The 16,044-nt window shown below is 45.8% G+C and overlaps 1 protein-coding gene and 1 pseudogene across 2 annotated transcripts in view; one reads left to right on the top strand and one right to left on the bottom strand.

Annotated features, from left to right (window-relative positions):
* The window catches only part of RAB3B (RAB3B, member RAS oncogene family), an 82,487-nt gene extending 66,785 nt beyond the window's left edge, over positions 1–15,702 (bottom strand). The window contains exons 1-2 of one of the 2 annotated variants that reach the window (XM_054453735.2): positions 15,509–15,702; positions 1,855–2,082 (exon numbers count right to left, since the gene is read on the bottom strand). In XM_054453735.2, coding sequence (XP_054309710.1) covers positions 1,855–2,082 — 228 coding nt within the window. In that variant the 5' untranslated portion in view covers positions 15,509–15,702. Of the gene's footprint in view, positions 1–1,854; positions 2,083–15,353; positions 15,408–15,508 lie in introns of those variants that run through there. The other variant, XM_063656082.1, reaches the window with a different exon arrangement.
* LOC129015563 (small ribosomal subunit protein eS26-like) lies at positions 5,440–5,787 on the top strand (annotated as a pseudogene).
* Positions 15,703–16,044: the final 342 nt, after the last annotated feature.

The following is a 16,044-nucleotide window of genomic DNA, read 5'->3' as shown; positions in this document are numbered from 1 at the left end:
GGTGAACATGGTGAAACCCCATCTTTACTAAAAATACAAAAATTTGCCAGGCGTGGTGGCACATGACTATAATTGAAGCTACTTGGAGGGCTGAAGCAAGAGAATCGATTGAACCCAAGAGGCGGAAATTGCAGTGAGCCAAGATAGTGCCACTGCACTCCAGCTCAGGTGACAGAGTGAGACTCTGTCTCAAAAAAAATAAAATAAAATAATAATAATACATGTTTTAAACACTTTAAATCACAAATTTTCAAAATTTCCAATCCAGGTACTAATTCATTTTTGAAAACTATATGATCTACATGTTGCTATATCATCTAAAATATGTACATAATTTATTAGTACTATTGGCAGATACTAATAATAATAGTAGCTGTGGCAGCCAGCTTCCAAGATGGTCCCCAGTGATACTTTCCTCCCAATATCCACACTTTTGTGTAGTTTCCTCCCATGCTGAATCGGTGACCAACAGAACGCTGTAAGGCTAAGGCAACCTCATAAGAGACATTGCCACTTCCTCTGGCCTTTTACATCTCTCACTCCGGGAAAAGCCAGCTGCTATGCAAATAAAGACACTTAAGCAGCTCTGTGAAGACACTCTAAGAGGCCAAATGGGAAAGAAGTAAGGCCTTCTGCCAACAGCTAGCACCAGACATCTGAGTGTGCAGTCTTAAGATCCTCCAGCCCCAGGCTAAGCGCAGTGGCTCACACCTGTAATCCCAGCACTTTGGGAGGCCGAGGTGGGCAGATCACGAGGTCAGGAGTTCGAGACCAGCCCAGCCAACATGGTGAAACCCCATTTCTACTAAAAATACAAAAATTAACTGGGCATGGTGGCGGGTCCCAGCTACTCGGGAGGCTGAGGCAGGAGAATCACTTGAACCTGGGAAGTGGAGGTTGCAGTGAGCCGAGATCGTGTCACTGCACTCCAACCTGGGCAACAGAGCAAGACTCCGCCTTAAAAAAAAAAAAAAAGATCCTCCAGCTCCAGTCTATGTTTCAGATGATTGCAACCCAAGCCAACATCTGGTTTCACCTCATGAGGCCCCAACCACTCCCAAATGTTTGATCCACAGAAACTATAAGATAATGAATTATTATTGTTGTTTGACACTATTTATTTATTTATTTATTTATTTATTTATTTGAGATGGAGTCTCGTTCCATTGCCCAGGCTGGAGTGCAATGGCATGATCATGGCTCACTGCAGCCTTGACCTCCTCGGCTCAAGCAATGCTTCCACCTCAGCCTCCCAAGTAACTGGGACTACAGGCACCCACCACCATGCCCAGCTAATTTGTTTTATTTTTTTGTAGAGATGAGGTCTCACAATGTTGCCCAGTCTGGCACTATGAACTTATGAAGTGATTTGTTACACGACAGTAGATAACTGATACCATAGCTAACATTTAGTGGGCATTTACTATGTTCCAGGAACTAAGCCAAGGACCTAAGGACCCAACAGCCTTATGATGTAGATGCTATTACAATCCCCAAAGAAGAAAGGGTGCCCCAGAGAAGTTAAGCAATTCAGTCAAGTTCCATGACTAGTAAGTGGTAGAAGCAGAACTTGAACCCAAGTCTCTAACTCCAAGCCCCAGTTTCTTGGTCACTCATTTAGACAAGCCAACATAAAACCTCCTGGATAGTTAAACAGCAGAAGCAACTGAACCCCTGGAGGAGAGCAAACTTGTATAAAACTAGCAGAGGGTAGCCCAGGGGCCACACCTGAAACAGCATTAATGCCTGATGCTGTAAGGCCCAGAAGTTCCAAGCTGGCGCCACCTCTAAGCCCTTGTACTGGCAGGCCAGCCACTTCTCAGGAAAATCCTGCTCAAGATTCCCAGGACTCACCCAGATCTGTAGTTTCACCCGCTTCTCGTGACGGTAGACCGTCTTCACCTTGAAGTCGATGCCGACAGTGCTAACGAAGGCTGGGGTGAACGTGTCATCAGCATAGCGGAAGAGGAAGGAGGTCTTGCCAACACTGCTGTTGCCAATGATAAGCAGTTTAAACATGTAGTCAAAATTCTGGTCAGAGGCATCTTTGACTCCAGTTTTACCATCCGTCACTGAAGCCATCTGCAAGAGAGACCTAGGGTCACTCAGGAACAGACCTTCAGTGTCACCCTGAGTCACCAACCTTCTAATGGTCACCCCACCATTTACACACTCACTTCTTACTCCAACACCACTGAGGAAATGCACACTACTCAGAATCACCCCATCACTACACCTGCCCCAAATGTCGTCTCAGCACTGAGGTGGAACCCAGCTCCTCCCATTCATTCCTTCAGCAAATATTTACTGAGCACATTGATCTGGTGCAAGCCCTGTGCTGGGCGTGGGGCTTACAAATATGAGTCAGACATGGTGCCTGACCTCTAGGTGGACAAAAACTAGAATAAAAGGTGGGTCAACACAGAGTAACAAAGCAGTAGATAAGTGATAGGACAGAGGAGTCCTGGCTCAGGAAGTCCATGAGAAGCATCTCACTCAGTCTGGAGGCCCGGTGATCAAGGAGAGGCTCCTGGAGGAAGCAGCTCCTGAGCTATTTTGGGGAAAGAAAAAAAAAAAAAAGCCAAGAACAGCAAACACATGCACATCCAAGGAAAGACTCAGTAAAAGGCTATCATTCTCTTGCTTTAAAAACTTTTATGACTCAGGAGGCTGAGGTGGGAGGATCACTTGAGCCCAGGAGTTCGACGCTGCAGGGAGCCATGATCATGCCACTGAATGCAAGCCTGGGTAGCAGAGCAAGACCTCATCTCTAAAAAATAAAATAAATAAAACATAGAAACTTTCACGGCTTTCCACAGCTCTAAAGTTCAAGTCCAAACTGTTCAATTTGACAAATAACCAACTAACCAAAGAGCCAATTCTCTAAACTTTATCTTCCCGTACCCCTTCTCTTCACCAACCTGTGCTTCCCTTAGATCTAATTACACACTTTACGCCAAATAAGCCACATTATTCCTTGCCTTTGCCCCTTTATACATGTATTCCTTCTGCCTAGAATTCTCTTTTCCTCCTAACAAACTCCTACCCATCCTTGGAGGTCCAGGTCAAGTGCCAGCTTCCCTGTGCTCCCAGAACACTGTAACAACCCTTGTATCACTTCAGCACTGTTGGAATGAGCATCTGGGCCTTAATGGACTTCATTCCTACATGTCTGGCTTCCAGCATGAATCCTAGCACATAATAAGCACTCAGGAAATGTGTGCTGAATTCATCGCAGTCACTTCATCACTCTGGGGCTCAATCTCCTCATCTGGAAAATGGGGAGAACAATTTCCACCTTGCTCTTCTCACAGGGCTATCACAGGACTCAAATGAGATAACAATGGATGAAACCATTATCAACTGGTAAATTCCACACAGATGTGAACATATGTCCTTATTATTCCAAAGCCTTCAAAACCTAGGTCCTTTATTTGTTCACTCATTCATTCAGCAAATATTTAATACATGCCAGGCCTTTCCTGAGACCCCAGCCTTCTCAGTTCTGTCACCATCTGCTTTCCTAGAGCACCCGAATCTGAACTCCATAATTCAGCACTTGGTCACATGGTCTTATTTAAGTCTTTAATTGCTTATCCTATGTCTTGGAAGCCTCAAGTACCCTTCTTCTCCACCTGAAATCCCCCGTTCTTCTCAGCACAAGGGTACCCAGATGGCTGGATGAGTGGTCAGAGGAGGGTGGGAGGACAGCATTCAAGTGTGATGGTGTCTGGGTTTTCATTCTTTTTAGGAATTCCTGCTTTTTTCCCCAAGGGCAAAGAAAGGGCATGAGGCTGGTGGGTGTGGCTCTTTGGGCCTCTCAGGTGAGCTGTAAGGATAAGGAGCTGATTAATGTAGGTTTAAAGCTCTCTTGAAGAAAAGTTAGACAAATATGTAAGATTGTTAGCAGCCTTTTAATAAAAGTTCCTTGCATATGTCACCACTGGACTCCTGTGGTCTCTGTTCTTCCTTCTCTTTGTTCCCAGCTCTCAATCCTTATCTGAGACTCTAAGTTCCATCCACGTATCAATCTGTCCCATGACAAGACTCACTAGCCCAGTGTGGAACATGCCCAGGACACTTGGAGACTGAGGCATAGCACTTTCACAGAGGAAGAAAGTGAGGTTGGAAGGGAGGGTGCCATTGGCTGCTTAAACTGTCTCACAGCCTTAACTTTTCAGCTTTTCATGGTACTAGGTGCAAAGGCTGTTGCAAGAACTTGCCATGTAAAGGCATTATGCTTTTTTTTTTTTTTGAGATGGAGTCTTGCTCTTTCGCCCAGGCTGGAGGGCAGTGGTGCAACCTTGGCTCACTGCAACCTCTGCCCCCTGAGTTCAAGCGATTCTCCTGCCTCAGCCTCCCAAGTAGCTGGGATTACAGGCATCTGCCACCATGCCTAGTTAATTTCTGTATTTTTAGTAGAGACAGGGTTTTGCCATGTTGGCCAGGCTGGTCTTGAACTCCTGACCTCAGGTGATCCACCTGCCTCAGCCTCCCAAAGCGCTAGGATTACAGGCATGAGCCACCACACCTGGCCACATTATGCTTTTTCTACATTAAAACAAGGGAAGCAACCACAACAACCTCACACCGTCCTCTGCTCTGCTGCCTGCAAGTCATCTTTCTTTGTTCACAAGAGAAAATTTCTACTATGAATGTATTCATTATAAAAAATTTGAAAATTATATTATGCAAAAGTGTAAAAAAGAGAATTTAAAATTAACTGACAGCTGGGCGCGGTGGCTCACGCCTGTAATCCCAGCACTTTGGGAGGCCAAGGTGGGTGAATCACGAGGTCAGGAGATCGAGACCATCCTGGCTAACACGGTGAAACCCCAACTCTACTAAAAATACAAAAAATTGGCCAGGGTTGGTGGCAGGTGCCTGTAGTCCCAGCTACAGGAGGCTGAGGCAGGAAAATGGCATGAACCAGGGAGGCAGAGCTTGTAGTGAGCTGAGATCCAGGCCACTGCACTTCAGCCTGGGCGACAGAGCGAGACTCCGCCCCCCAAAAAAAAAATTAACTGACATCCCACCCACTTAGAAACTATGGCTGTTAACATTTTAGTGTATTTCCTCCAATATTTTTTCATACAAAAGAGTGCCACCTAAGGCCAGGTGCAGTGGCTCACACATGTAATCCCAGCACTTTGGGAGGCCAAAGTGGGAGGATGGCTTCAGGCCAAGAGTTCAAGACCAGCCTGGGCAACATAGGGAGACCCCATTTCTACAAAAAGTAAAAAATTAGCCAGGCGTGGTGGCACACATCTATAATCCCAGCTGCTTGGGAGGCTGAGGCAGGAGTATTATTTGAGCCCAGAAATTTGAAGCTGCAGTAAGCCATGATTGTGCCACTGCACTCCAGCTTGGGCAACAGAGCAAGACTGTCTCTACCAAAAAAAAAAAAAACACCTCCTCTCTCCAGTCCGTGCCTCCAAGATGACAAAGAAAAGAAGGAACAACGGTCATGCCAACAAGGCCTGCAGCCACGTGCAGCCTATTCACTGCATGAACTGTGCCCAATGTGTGCCCAAGGACAAGGCCATTAAGAAATTCGTCATTTGAAACATAGTGGAGGCCACAGCAGTCAGGGACATTTCTGAAGTGAGCATCTTCGATGCCTATGTGCTTCCCAAGCAGTATATGAAGCTACATTACTATGTGAGTTGTGCAATTCACAGCAAAGTAGTCAGGAATCGATCTCATGAAGCCCGCAAGGACCAAACACCCCCACCCTGATTTAGACCTGTGGGTGCTGCCCCACGACCCCCACCAAAGCCCATGTAAGGAGCTGAGTCCTTAAAGACTGAAGATGGACTATTCTCTGGAGAAAAATAAAATGAAAATTGTACTTAAAAAAAAGCCATCTATTTTAATATTATATTTCATTTGTTAATTTAAAAGGTAATACATACTTATGGAAAATAATTCAAGCATATCCTATTTGCAAGTATTACCTTTTTTACCAGCTGTAGTTCAATTATTATTATTTTTATTTTATTTTATTTTATTTTGAGACAGGGTCTCACTCTGTCACCCAGGCTGGAGTGCAATGGCGCTATCTTGGCTCACTACAGTCTTGATCTCCTGGGCTCAAGCAATCCTCTTACCTCAGCCTCCCGAGTAGCTGGGACTACAGGCATGTGCCACCATGCCCAGCTAATTTTTGTACTTTTTGTAGAGATAGGGTTTCACCATGTTGTCCAGGCTGGTCTCAAACCGGGATCAAGTGATCTGCCCTCCATGGCCTCCCAAAGTGCTAGAATTACAGGCGAGAGCCACCGCACCCAGCTGCATTATTTTCTTAATTCCTGGCATAAAATACAAGTAATACGAAACCTAAAGGTTTACACTGAAAAGTAAGTCTTGCTTCCATCTCTTGATTCCCGATCGAGTTCCCTTCCCCAGAGGCATACATGTTATCAATTTATATATCCTTCAGAGATAGCCCTTGCATATATAAGCAAAGAGACCTATTTATACTTTTTATTTCTATATAAATAACATACCATGCATTCTAGTCTATACCTTCTATGCATATTGTAATAGCTGACATCATATGCACAAGGTATAGGCTAGAATATATGGTATGTTATCATTTAGCAAATGATAAATTTTAAATTTTAAAAGTACAATCATGAACCGCATAACAACATTTCAGTCAATGACAGACCACATGTACAATGGTGGTCCCATAAGATTATAATGGAGCTGAAAAATTCCTATTGCCTAGTGACATAGTAGCCATGGTAATGTTGTAGCACAACACATTATTCACATATTTGTGTTGATGCTGGTGTAAACAAACCTACTGCATTGCCAGTTGTATAAAAGTATAGCACATATGATTATGTGCTATACATAATACTTGATATTGATAATAAATGACTATGTTACTGGCTTCTGTATTTACTTACTACACTTTTTATTGTTATTTTAGAGTGTACTTTTTCTATTTATATTTAATATTTTTTTAAAAGTTAACTGTAAAACAGCCTCAGGCAGGTCCTTCAGGAGGTATTCCAGAAGAAGACATTGCCATAAGAGATGACAGCTCCATGCCTATTATTGCCCCTGAAGACCTTCCAGTGGGACAAGATGTGGAAATGGAAGGCAGTGATATTGATGTTCCTGGATCCTGTGTAGGCCTAAGCTCATGTGTGTATTTGTGTCTTCCTTTTTAACAAAATAATTTTAAACATAAATTTAAAAACTGAGGAAGAAAATAAAGAAAGAAAAGGCCAGGTTCAGTGGCTCATGCCTATAATCCCAACACTTTGGGAGGCCAAGGTGGGAGCATCGCTCAAGCCAAGGAGTTTGAGGCTGCAGTGACCCATGATTGCACCACTGCATTCCAATTCAGATGACACACTGAGCCTTCATCTCAAAAAAGGCCATACAGTGTATTTGTGCTTTAAGCTAAGTGTTATTATAAAAGAGTCTATGGCTGGGCATGGTGGCTCAGACCTGTAATCTCAGACTTTGGGAGGCTGAGGCAGGCAGATCACTTAAGGTCAGGAGTTCGAGACCAGCCTAGCCAACATGGTGAAACCTCATCTCTACTAAAAATACAAAAATTAGCCAGGCGTGATGGTGCGTGCCTATAATCCCAGCTACTCAAGAGGCTGAGGCACAAGAATTGCTCAAACTCAGGAGGTGGAGGTTGCAGTGAGCAGAGATCCACTGCACTCCAGCCTGGGTGACAGAGCAAGATTCAATCTCAAAAATAAATAAATAAATAAATAAATAAATAAAGAGTCTAAGAAGTTTTAAAAATTCTTTAAGTTTATAAAGTTTAAAAGTTATAGTAAGCCATAGTTAATTTATTATTGGAGAAACATGTTTTTAAATAAATTTAGTGTAGCCTAAGTGTAGAGTGTTTATAAAGTACCCTGTAGTGTATGGTAATGTCCTAGGCCTTCACATTCACTCACCACTCACTCACTGACTCCCCCAGAGCAACTGCCAGCCCTGTAAGCTCCATTCATGGTAAGTGTCCTATATAGGTGTACCATTTTTTATCTCTTATACCATATTATGGCTGGGTGCAGTGGCTCACACCTGTAATCCCAGCACTTTGGGAGGCCAAGGTGGGTGGATCACTTGAGGTCAGGGGATAGAGACCAGCCTGGCCAACATGATGAAACTCCGTCTCTATTAAAATACAAAAAATTAGCCAGGCATGGTGGCAGATATCTGTAATCCCAGCTACTCGGGAGGCTGAGGTTGCAGTGAGCTGAGATTGCACCACTGCACTCCAGCTTGGGTGATAGAACCAGACTCAGTTTCAAAAAAAAAAAAAAAAACCATCATATTTTTACTGTACCTTTTCTATGTTTAGATGTGTTTAGCTACACAAATACTTACCACTGTGTTACAATTGCCTGCTATATTCAATACAGTAACATGCTGTACAGGTTTGTAGCCTAGGAGCAACAGGCTATCTATTCCATATAGACTATGTGGATAGTAAGCTATACCATATACCACATAGGTTTGTGTAAGTATACTCTATGATGTTCATACAACTATGAAATCGGTTAATGACACATTTCTCAGAACATATCCTTGTCATTAGCAATGCAAGACTGTACTTAAATAATTCCGAAAGTACTACAAAAGTATGAGATTTTGAGGCCAGGCGCAGTGGCTCAGGCCTGTAATCCCAGGACTTTGTGAGGCCGAGGCGGGTAGATCATTTGAGCTCAGGAGTTTGAGATCAGGCTGGCCAACATGGTGAAATCCAGCCTCTACTAAAAATACAAAAATTAGCCGGGCGTGGTGGTGCACACCTGTAATTCCAGCTAGTCAGGAGGCTGAAGCACAAGAATTGCTTGAACCCAGGAGGCAGAGGCTGCAGCGAGTCAAGATCACACAACTACACTCCAGTCTGGGTGACAGAGCAAGACACTGTCTCAAAAAAAAAAAAAAAGAAAGTATGGGCTGGGTGCGGTGGCTCATGCCTGTAATCCCAGCACTTTAGGAGGCTGAGATGGGTGAATCACCAGGTCAGGAGTTCGAGACCAGCCTGGCCAACATGGTGAAACCCCGTCTCTACTAAAAATACAAAAAATTAGCTAGGCGTGGTGGCGGCCGCCTGTAATCCCAGCTACCCTGGAGGCTGAGGCAGGAGACTCACTTGAACCTGGGAGGCGGAGGTTACAGTGAGCGGAGATTGTGCCACTGCACTCCAGCCCAGGCAACAGTGGAGACTCTCTAATTTAAAAAAAAAAAAAAAAAAGTATGAATGAGACTTTGAAAACTCTAAAAAAAAATCATTTCAGTTGACCACATTATATTCATTATATTCCATCCTATAGATGTGATGTGTCATAAGACCAATTCTTTTTTTTTTTTTTTTTTTTTGAGACAGAGTCTTGCTCTGTCACCCTGGCTGGAGTGCAATGGCACAATCTTGGCTCACTGCAACCTCCACCTCCTGGGTTCAAGCGATTCTCCTGCCTCAGCCTCCCAGGTAGCTGGGACTACAGGTGCTCACCATCACACCGGCTAATTTTTGTATTTTTAATAGAGACGGGGTTTCACCATGTTGGCCCAGCCAGATCAATTATTTAATGTTGTCACTCTCTTTAGGAAGTTGTTTTTAAGTTGTTTTTCTACTCTTAATTATTATACATGAAACTGCAGTGAGCATTTCTTTACATAAATTTTTGTACATTTTCCTAATTACTTCCTTGACAGAGATTCCTTGAAGTGGAATTGCTGGTCAAAGAGTCACTTTACTAAAACCTAAATGTGATCTTTACCACAATTTCATATCCTTTATCTTCTTTTATCTCTAAATAAACCTGGGAAATAAAGCTGGAAAGACAGGGATTATTATTTCCATTTGATCAAGAAGGAAACTGAAAATGAGAAATTAAAAGGATTTGCCCAAATCTCACAGCTAACAGCTGAGACTAGACTTTGTACCCTGCAGTGTTATGAAAAAGTTTAAAATCAATGCTCTACCCCTTAGATGAATTCTTAGGTGAGTCATATTGCCTCTCTAAGCCACAGCACTCTTACCTTAAAATAGAGAAAATACCACCTACTTCACAGAGCTTGGTACAAATAGAATGAGTAGTACTATATGTAAACAATCTGACACAGTTTCTCGGCCCATGGAGGTACTGCATACATATTATTTCACTGGCCCCTTTAATTCACTTCTGCAGGCAAATCTTGTTCAACTGCCCTCTCCCTGATCATGGCTACATTATTTGGGCCTGTTTTACAATTAACTGTTTGCTCTCTCTTCTGGATTCAAGGGGGCTTTATCCATCCTTACATCTGGTCAACGCTAGACCTATAGTAAATCCTTAGAGGGTATTATGTCTTTCAAGAAACACATATAGACCATTTTTCAAGCGCCAGACTACCAGTGTAAATGTCAGATTACTGGTCTTCATTTTCCTGATGTAGCCCAGCTTCACACTCTTAAACTGCTAGAATTAGAAGGGACTTTGGAGTAGCAGCTTTTTATTGTAACAAAAAGCCTGGCTACTGGGCCCAGCTTTCCCAGTAACTCAATGTGTAAACTTGGCTGAGTTACTTAAATTCTATGCCTCAGTGTCCTCATCTGATAATAATACCTACTTCACAAGGTGCTGTGAATTTTAAATAAGAGAACGTATATAAGTATGTTTCATACACTGTGCTGAGAAAAATACATGTAGCCTCGTGTAGAATCAGTGAGAAATTTGCCTGCCTTTATTAGCTATGACTGCCACAGATATGAGACTAGGAAGCGATGGCAAGAGTAAAAAACTGTTTCAGTTCCTGATCTACCACTGTTTATCTTACAGGTAAAAAAAAAAAAAAAAAAAATTGAGGCTCTGCAAAGACAAGTGATTTGTCCAAGCTCACACAGCAAGTCAGTTGGAGGGTCATGAATGGAACTTCTGTTACCTACTGGCTTCCAGGTTTGACGGGATTAAGGAAAACGAAAACCACAACAATTTTAGGGTGAATAAAGAAGCATCCTGGCTGGGCATGGTGGCTCACACCTGTAATCCCAACACTTTGGAAGGCCAAAGTGGGAAAATCACTTGAGGCCAGGAGTTCAAAACCAGCCTGGGAAACATAGTGAGATTCCATTTCTACAAAAAAATTTTTTTTTTTTTTGAGACAGAGTCTCACTCTGTTGCCCAGGCTGGAGTGCAGTGGCGCGATCTCAGCTCACTGCAAGCTCCGCCTCCCGGGTTCATGCCTTTCTCCTGCCTCAGCCTCCCGAGTAGCTGGGACTACAGGTGCCCGCCACCACACCCGGCTAATTTTTTGTATTTTTACTAGAGACAGGGTTTCACCGTGTTAGCCAGGATGGTCTCGATCTCCTGACCTTGTGATCCACCTGCCTCAGCCTCCCAAAGTGCTGGGATTACAGGCGTGAGACACCGCACCCAGCCAAAAAAAATTTTAATTAGCCGGATGTGGTGGTGTGCACCTGTAGTCCTCGATACTTGGGAGGCTGAGGCAGGAAAATCACTTGAGTCCAGAGGTTCGAGCTTAGAGTGAGCTATGATTGCACCACTGTATCCCAACCTGGGTGACAGAGTGAGACCCTATCTCTAAAAATAAAAATTAAAAAAAGAAGCATCCCCAACATCCTGAGTGTCTTGCTACCGTACTGTACTTGCCATATCACACTGTCAACATCTGCTTATGCACACACAGCATGGCTTTCCCAGTAGGTGATGTGAGAACAGGGAGAGGCAGAGAGCTGAGTTCAGTTGGAAGGCTCATTCAGATGGAGGCCCCCAAGGGGATCTTCTTAGGAAGGGGCAGCCAGGGGCTACTCAGACATTTGGAAGACAGGCAAAAAGCATCCCAGCAGGCAGCTGCCTGAGGCAGATCTAAGCAGACAGGTCACTGCACAGTGGTGCGTGCAGAATTGCATTTGTAAGATAAGCATCAATCAAATCTTTCCTCTATTTTGTGACAGTCACATAAAATGATAGAGCTATCTCCGTGACAAGCAATACAGATGAAGGCCCAGGGACCATCTGGGAAGTCGTCCCTGTCCCAGGCTGGGGGAAAGAAATGACTCCTCAAAGGGTGACTGTGAAAAACAACGCTTTCAGTCTGACAGGCGGCAGAAATAAGCACCTAAGGAAGAAGCCAACTTCAGCCAGGAAAGAGCGGGGAAGAGGAGGAGAGAGCCCTAAAATCCAGCGGGAAGAGATCAGCTCAATAAATGGAGTGAAGAAGCGAATGAACGAACTTACCTTTTGTTGGAAAGAACGTGAGACTGAGTCCAAGAGACCTGGCATTTGAAAGATAAGCCCTGGCTCTTTCAGTGGTTCTGTAAACTTAGGCAAATCACACTCCTGGCCTCAGTTTCCTTATCTATAAAAGGAGTTCATAAAATGGCTTCCTGGCAAAACTGTTGCAAGAATTAAAACCTGTACATGGGAGGGTGTTTTATTAACCCCTTTTTTGTTTTTGTTTGTTTGTCTCTGTGCTTCATGGTTTCTTCTAGCAAGTCATCCTGAGTAGTGGAAATAGTTTGGAGTTCCAAATCAAACAAACTAGATTCAGTTTCCAGGTCTATCATTTATTACCTATGAGACCTTGGCAAAAAATTTTACATGATTAAGACAGTTTCCTCTTTCATTAAATAAGTGTTGTTGGGAAAATTATAGGTAATGTGGGTAATACATCTAGAATAGTACAGTAATTTCTTGGTATAGGCAAGGGATTGGCTCCAGGAGCCCCATATATACCGAAATCTATGCCTACTCAAGAACCACAGTCGGCCCAGTGGAACCCACCTAGACTAAAAGTTGGTCCTCTGAATATATAGACTTCACCTCCCTTCACTACTGTATTTTCTTCTCTTTTTCTTCTTTTTTAAGAGATGGGTGTCACTCTGTTTCCCAGGATGGAGTACAGTGGCCTGATCATAACTCACTGTAGCTTCAAGTTCCTGGGCTCAAGCGATCCTCCTACCTCAGCCTCCCAAATAGCTGGGATTACAGGTTCCAGCCACTGCGCTTGACCCACCATGGTATTTTTTTTTTTTAATCAGTGTTTGATTGAAAAAAAAAATTCGGGTATAAGTGGACCTACACAGTTCAAACCCATGCTATTCAAAGGTCAACTGTATATGCAATATAGCAGGGGCTCAATGAATGTAATTCCCTGTCTTCCTACTTGGAGCATTTCAGTGAGAATAAGAAGGGAGTTGGGCAAATGTGGACCTCATCCTCCTCCTTTAAGCCATACTCTACTTTTCTAATTCAATCTGTCTTTAGACCATTCCCCACTGCTGACCCATCACCACCTTTTCATTGTTTTCCCAGGTCTCCTAGAGCCACAGAAACAATATCACAATAGCTACCATTTATTGAGCACCTACTAAATGTCTAGCATTCTACAAGATGCTTTCAATGCATTCCATCTTGCACCAACAGATGCTTGATATTCATTTCCTTCCTCCTCCAGATTGGAAAGAGATGGCCATGGGTGTATCCACTGACAAAACAGAGGAACACCTGCAGAATAACATCAGTGGCCTCTCTCTTTGTACATTGTTTTACAGTTTACAAAGTTCTTTTCACCCACTTTATCCTATTTGATTCTCACAACAATTCTTGGGAATGGATGAAGAAATTGAGGCAGGAGCACCAATTATTCATTCAATCAACATTCACCAAGCACCTACTATGCACCAGGCCCTGTGCTATACTTTAGGGAGATGGAGAGAAACCCTAGGAGCTTCAAGCTTAGAGGAGAAACCTATTTAAATATTTTGTATAGGTTACTGATGCCTCCCTTAATGTCATAATCTTTAAGAAACTGAAGCTCTATTTCTTGGACTGGAGATACTTTTAGATTTTTGCTTTTTCCCATACGGTTTCCTCTGATAGGAACACACTTTCCTCCACTGCTAGCTAAATCCTTCATGACCAGGAAGCCTTCCCCAACCCACCCATCTCCCCCAAAATGCCTCTCCACTGGCTTCCACAGGGCACCAGGGCTTTCCACTTCTATAGATAGGGCCTTTCACAGCTTCCATTGTCTTCCTCTGTTTATAGGCACAGAACAGGTGGACACCCACCTGTGCGCGCGCGCGCACACACACACACACACACACACACACACACACACACATCCTCTCCTTTTACTGTCTCTTATCCCTTTCCATCTGGATTCCAGGAAGCTGGGGGAAGAGGGCCCATCTTGTGTGTGTTTTTTTTGTTGTTGTGTTTTTTTGAGGGCCCATCTTTCTCCCATCTCCTCCACATCTCTCTTAGCTTCCAAAGGCTGCTGCCCTGCCCTCCCCATAGTTGCTTCCATGCTTGGACTACAGAACAGAGTTGGACGACTTTTTCTGTCCACGATTCTCTTATTTCCTGTGATCCTCGGTGCCCGTGTAACAAGGTCCAGTGCCTGGGTCCCCTCCTTGGACTCCTGAGTGGCCAAGACACCGCTAGTGCGTGGACACCACTCCAGCCCCCATTACCTTTCCACCCTTACACCACAACCCACACCTGGCCTCCTCCCCAGCCTGACCCAGCGCCCCACCACCGTATCTATGCACTCCAAGTTCTCTCACGATTCCTCCACTTGCAGCCGCCAGACCCTACTCTATTCCAGAGCCTCTTCCCCACTCCTGACCAGAATATAGGCCCCTGTGTCCATTTCCAAGGCCATTTCCCTGTGTCTCCACGGGCTCCCTGCCCCTTTCCTCTGCAGCAGGGTAGACCCAACCTGGCCTCTCACCCTTCCATTCTCCCAAGCTTCCCGCCCCCAAGCCCCACCCCTCGCCTTCCATCTACAGTTACCCCCACGCCGGTCCCCAGCCGGGCTGAACCTCCGACCCCAGCTATCCATACCCACATCCCCCATAAATGACCCTCTTTCGACCAGACACTGCCCCGCTGCCTTTCTCCATCCCAGCTATCCATAGCCACATCCCCACCCCCTGACCCTCTCCCGACCAGACACTTCCCAGCTGCCCAGCGCCCCTTCCCCTCGGCATCTCAGTCCCCCCCAGCTCCAAACGACCCCCGCCCAGCCAGTTCCCTCTCCTCAGCTCCTCACCTCCACGCCTCCCCCCGCACCCCCGCTCTAGCTCCCCTCAGTCCGCTCCCTTCAGCGCCCCCTTCGCTGCCCCTCGGCTGCCCGGTACCCCCTTTCTGCACAGCCCCTCTCCGCCCTCCTCGCAGCTCCCCCGCCCCCCACGCCCCCGTTTCCCCCGCGATCCCTCACTGCCCTCCAGTTGCCCCCCATCTCTCCTCCCAGCCCCAGCGCCGTGTTTCTTGCTCCCCTCCCGCCCTTGGAGCTCCCCCGGCTGCCCCCAAGGTCCGGGAGACCCCCTCGGCGCCCCCTCCCTAGGTGAGCCCCACCTCTGCCGCCGCGGAGCCCCCTTCCTCGCTCCTCCCCCGGCTTCCCTCCGCTGCCCCGCGCTCCTTCTCGGCTCCCGCTCTCGGTGCCCAGCGCCCCGCGCCGGGGTACGGTCCCTGATCCTCCGCGGGCGGGCTGCCGGGGCCGCGCCCCTTACCGCGGACTCCGAGTGCGGGACGACGGGTTCGCTCCCGGACGGTAGGCGGGGCGGCAGGACCTGGCGGCGGGACGGCGCGGAGGAGGCCGGGGCCGGGCGCTGTGGGGTGGTCGGGTCTGGTCAGGTCCTCACAGTGGCGCCTGAGGGCTGAGGCTCCGGCTCCAGCGCTGCTCGGCTCCGGCCGCATCCAGGCCCCGCCCAAGGGCGGAGTCTGTGTTCGCCCCGCCCCGGCCCTCAACTCCTGGCAGGTGTAAGGAATCCGAGGCGACTCAGGACCTCCAGGTCCCCCATATCTGGGTGACTTTCGTGATTTATCTTAATTGTCATGCCTCATTCCATTGACTGAACTTACTAGGGTAATTAGAGAGCTTTGATGATAATGTAGCTGATGATGGGTAGCAGTTTTGCCATTTCCAAACTGCTTTCTGGTCCGTTCTATGGCTCCGTCTTCAAAAAAGCCCAGAGAGGGAGGCTGACTACAAGCGGAAACGAAGCCAGAAACCTGGACGCTGTCCTCTACCCTATCTGTGTTTCCT

Source organism: Pongo pygmaeus, chromosome 1 (assembly GCF_028885625.2).
Source record: "Pongo pygmaeus isolate AG05252 chromosome 1, NHGRI_mPonPyg2-v2.0_pri, whole genome shotgun sequence".
NCBI lineage: Eukaryota > Metazoa > Chordata > Mammalia > Primates > Hominidae > Pongo > Pongo pygmaeus.
Note: the sequence above shows the minus strand (reverse complement) of the source record. Positions and strands in the feature narration are given on the sequence as shown.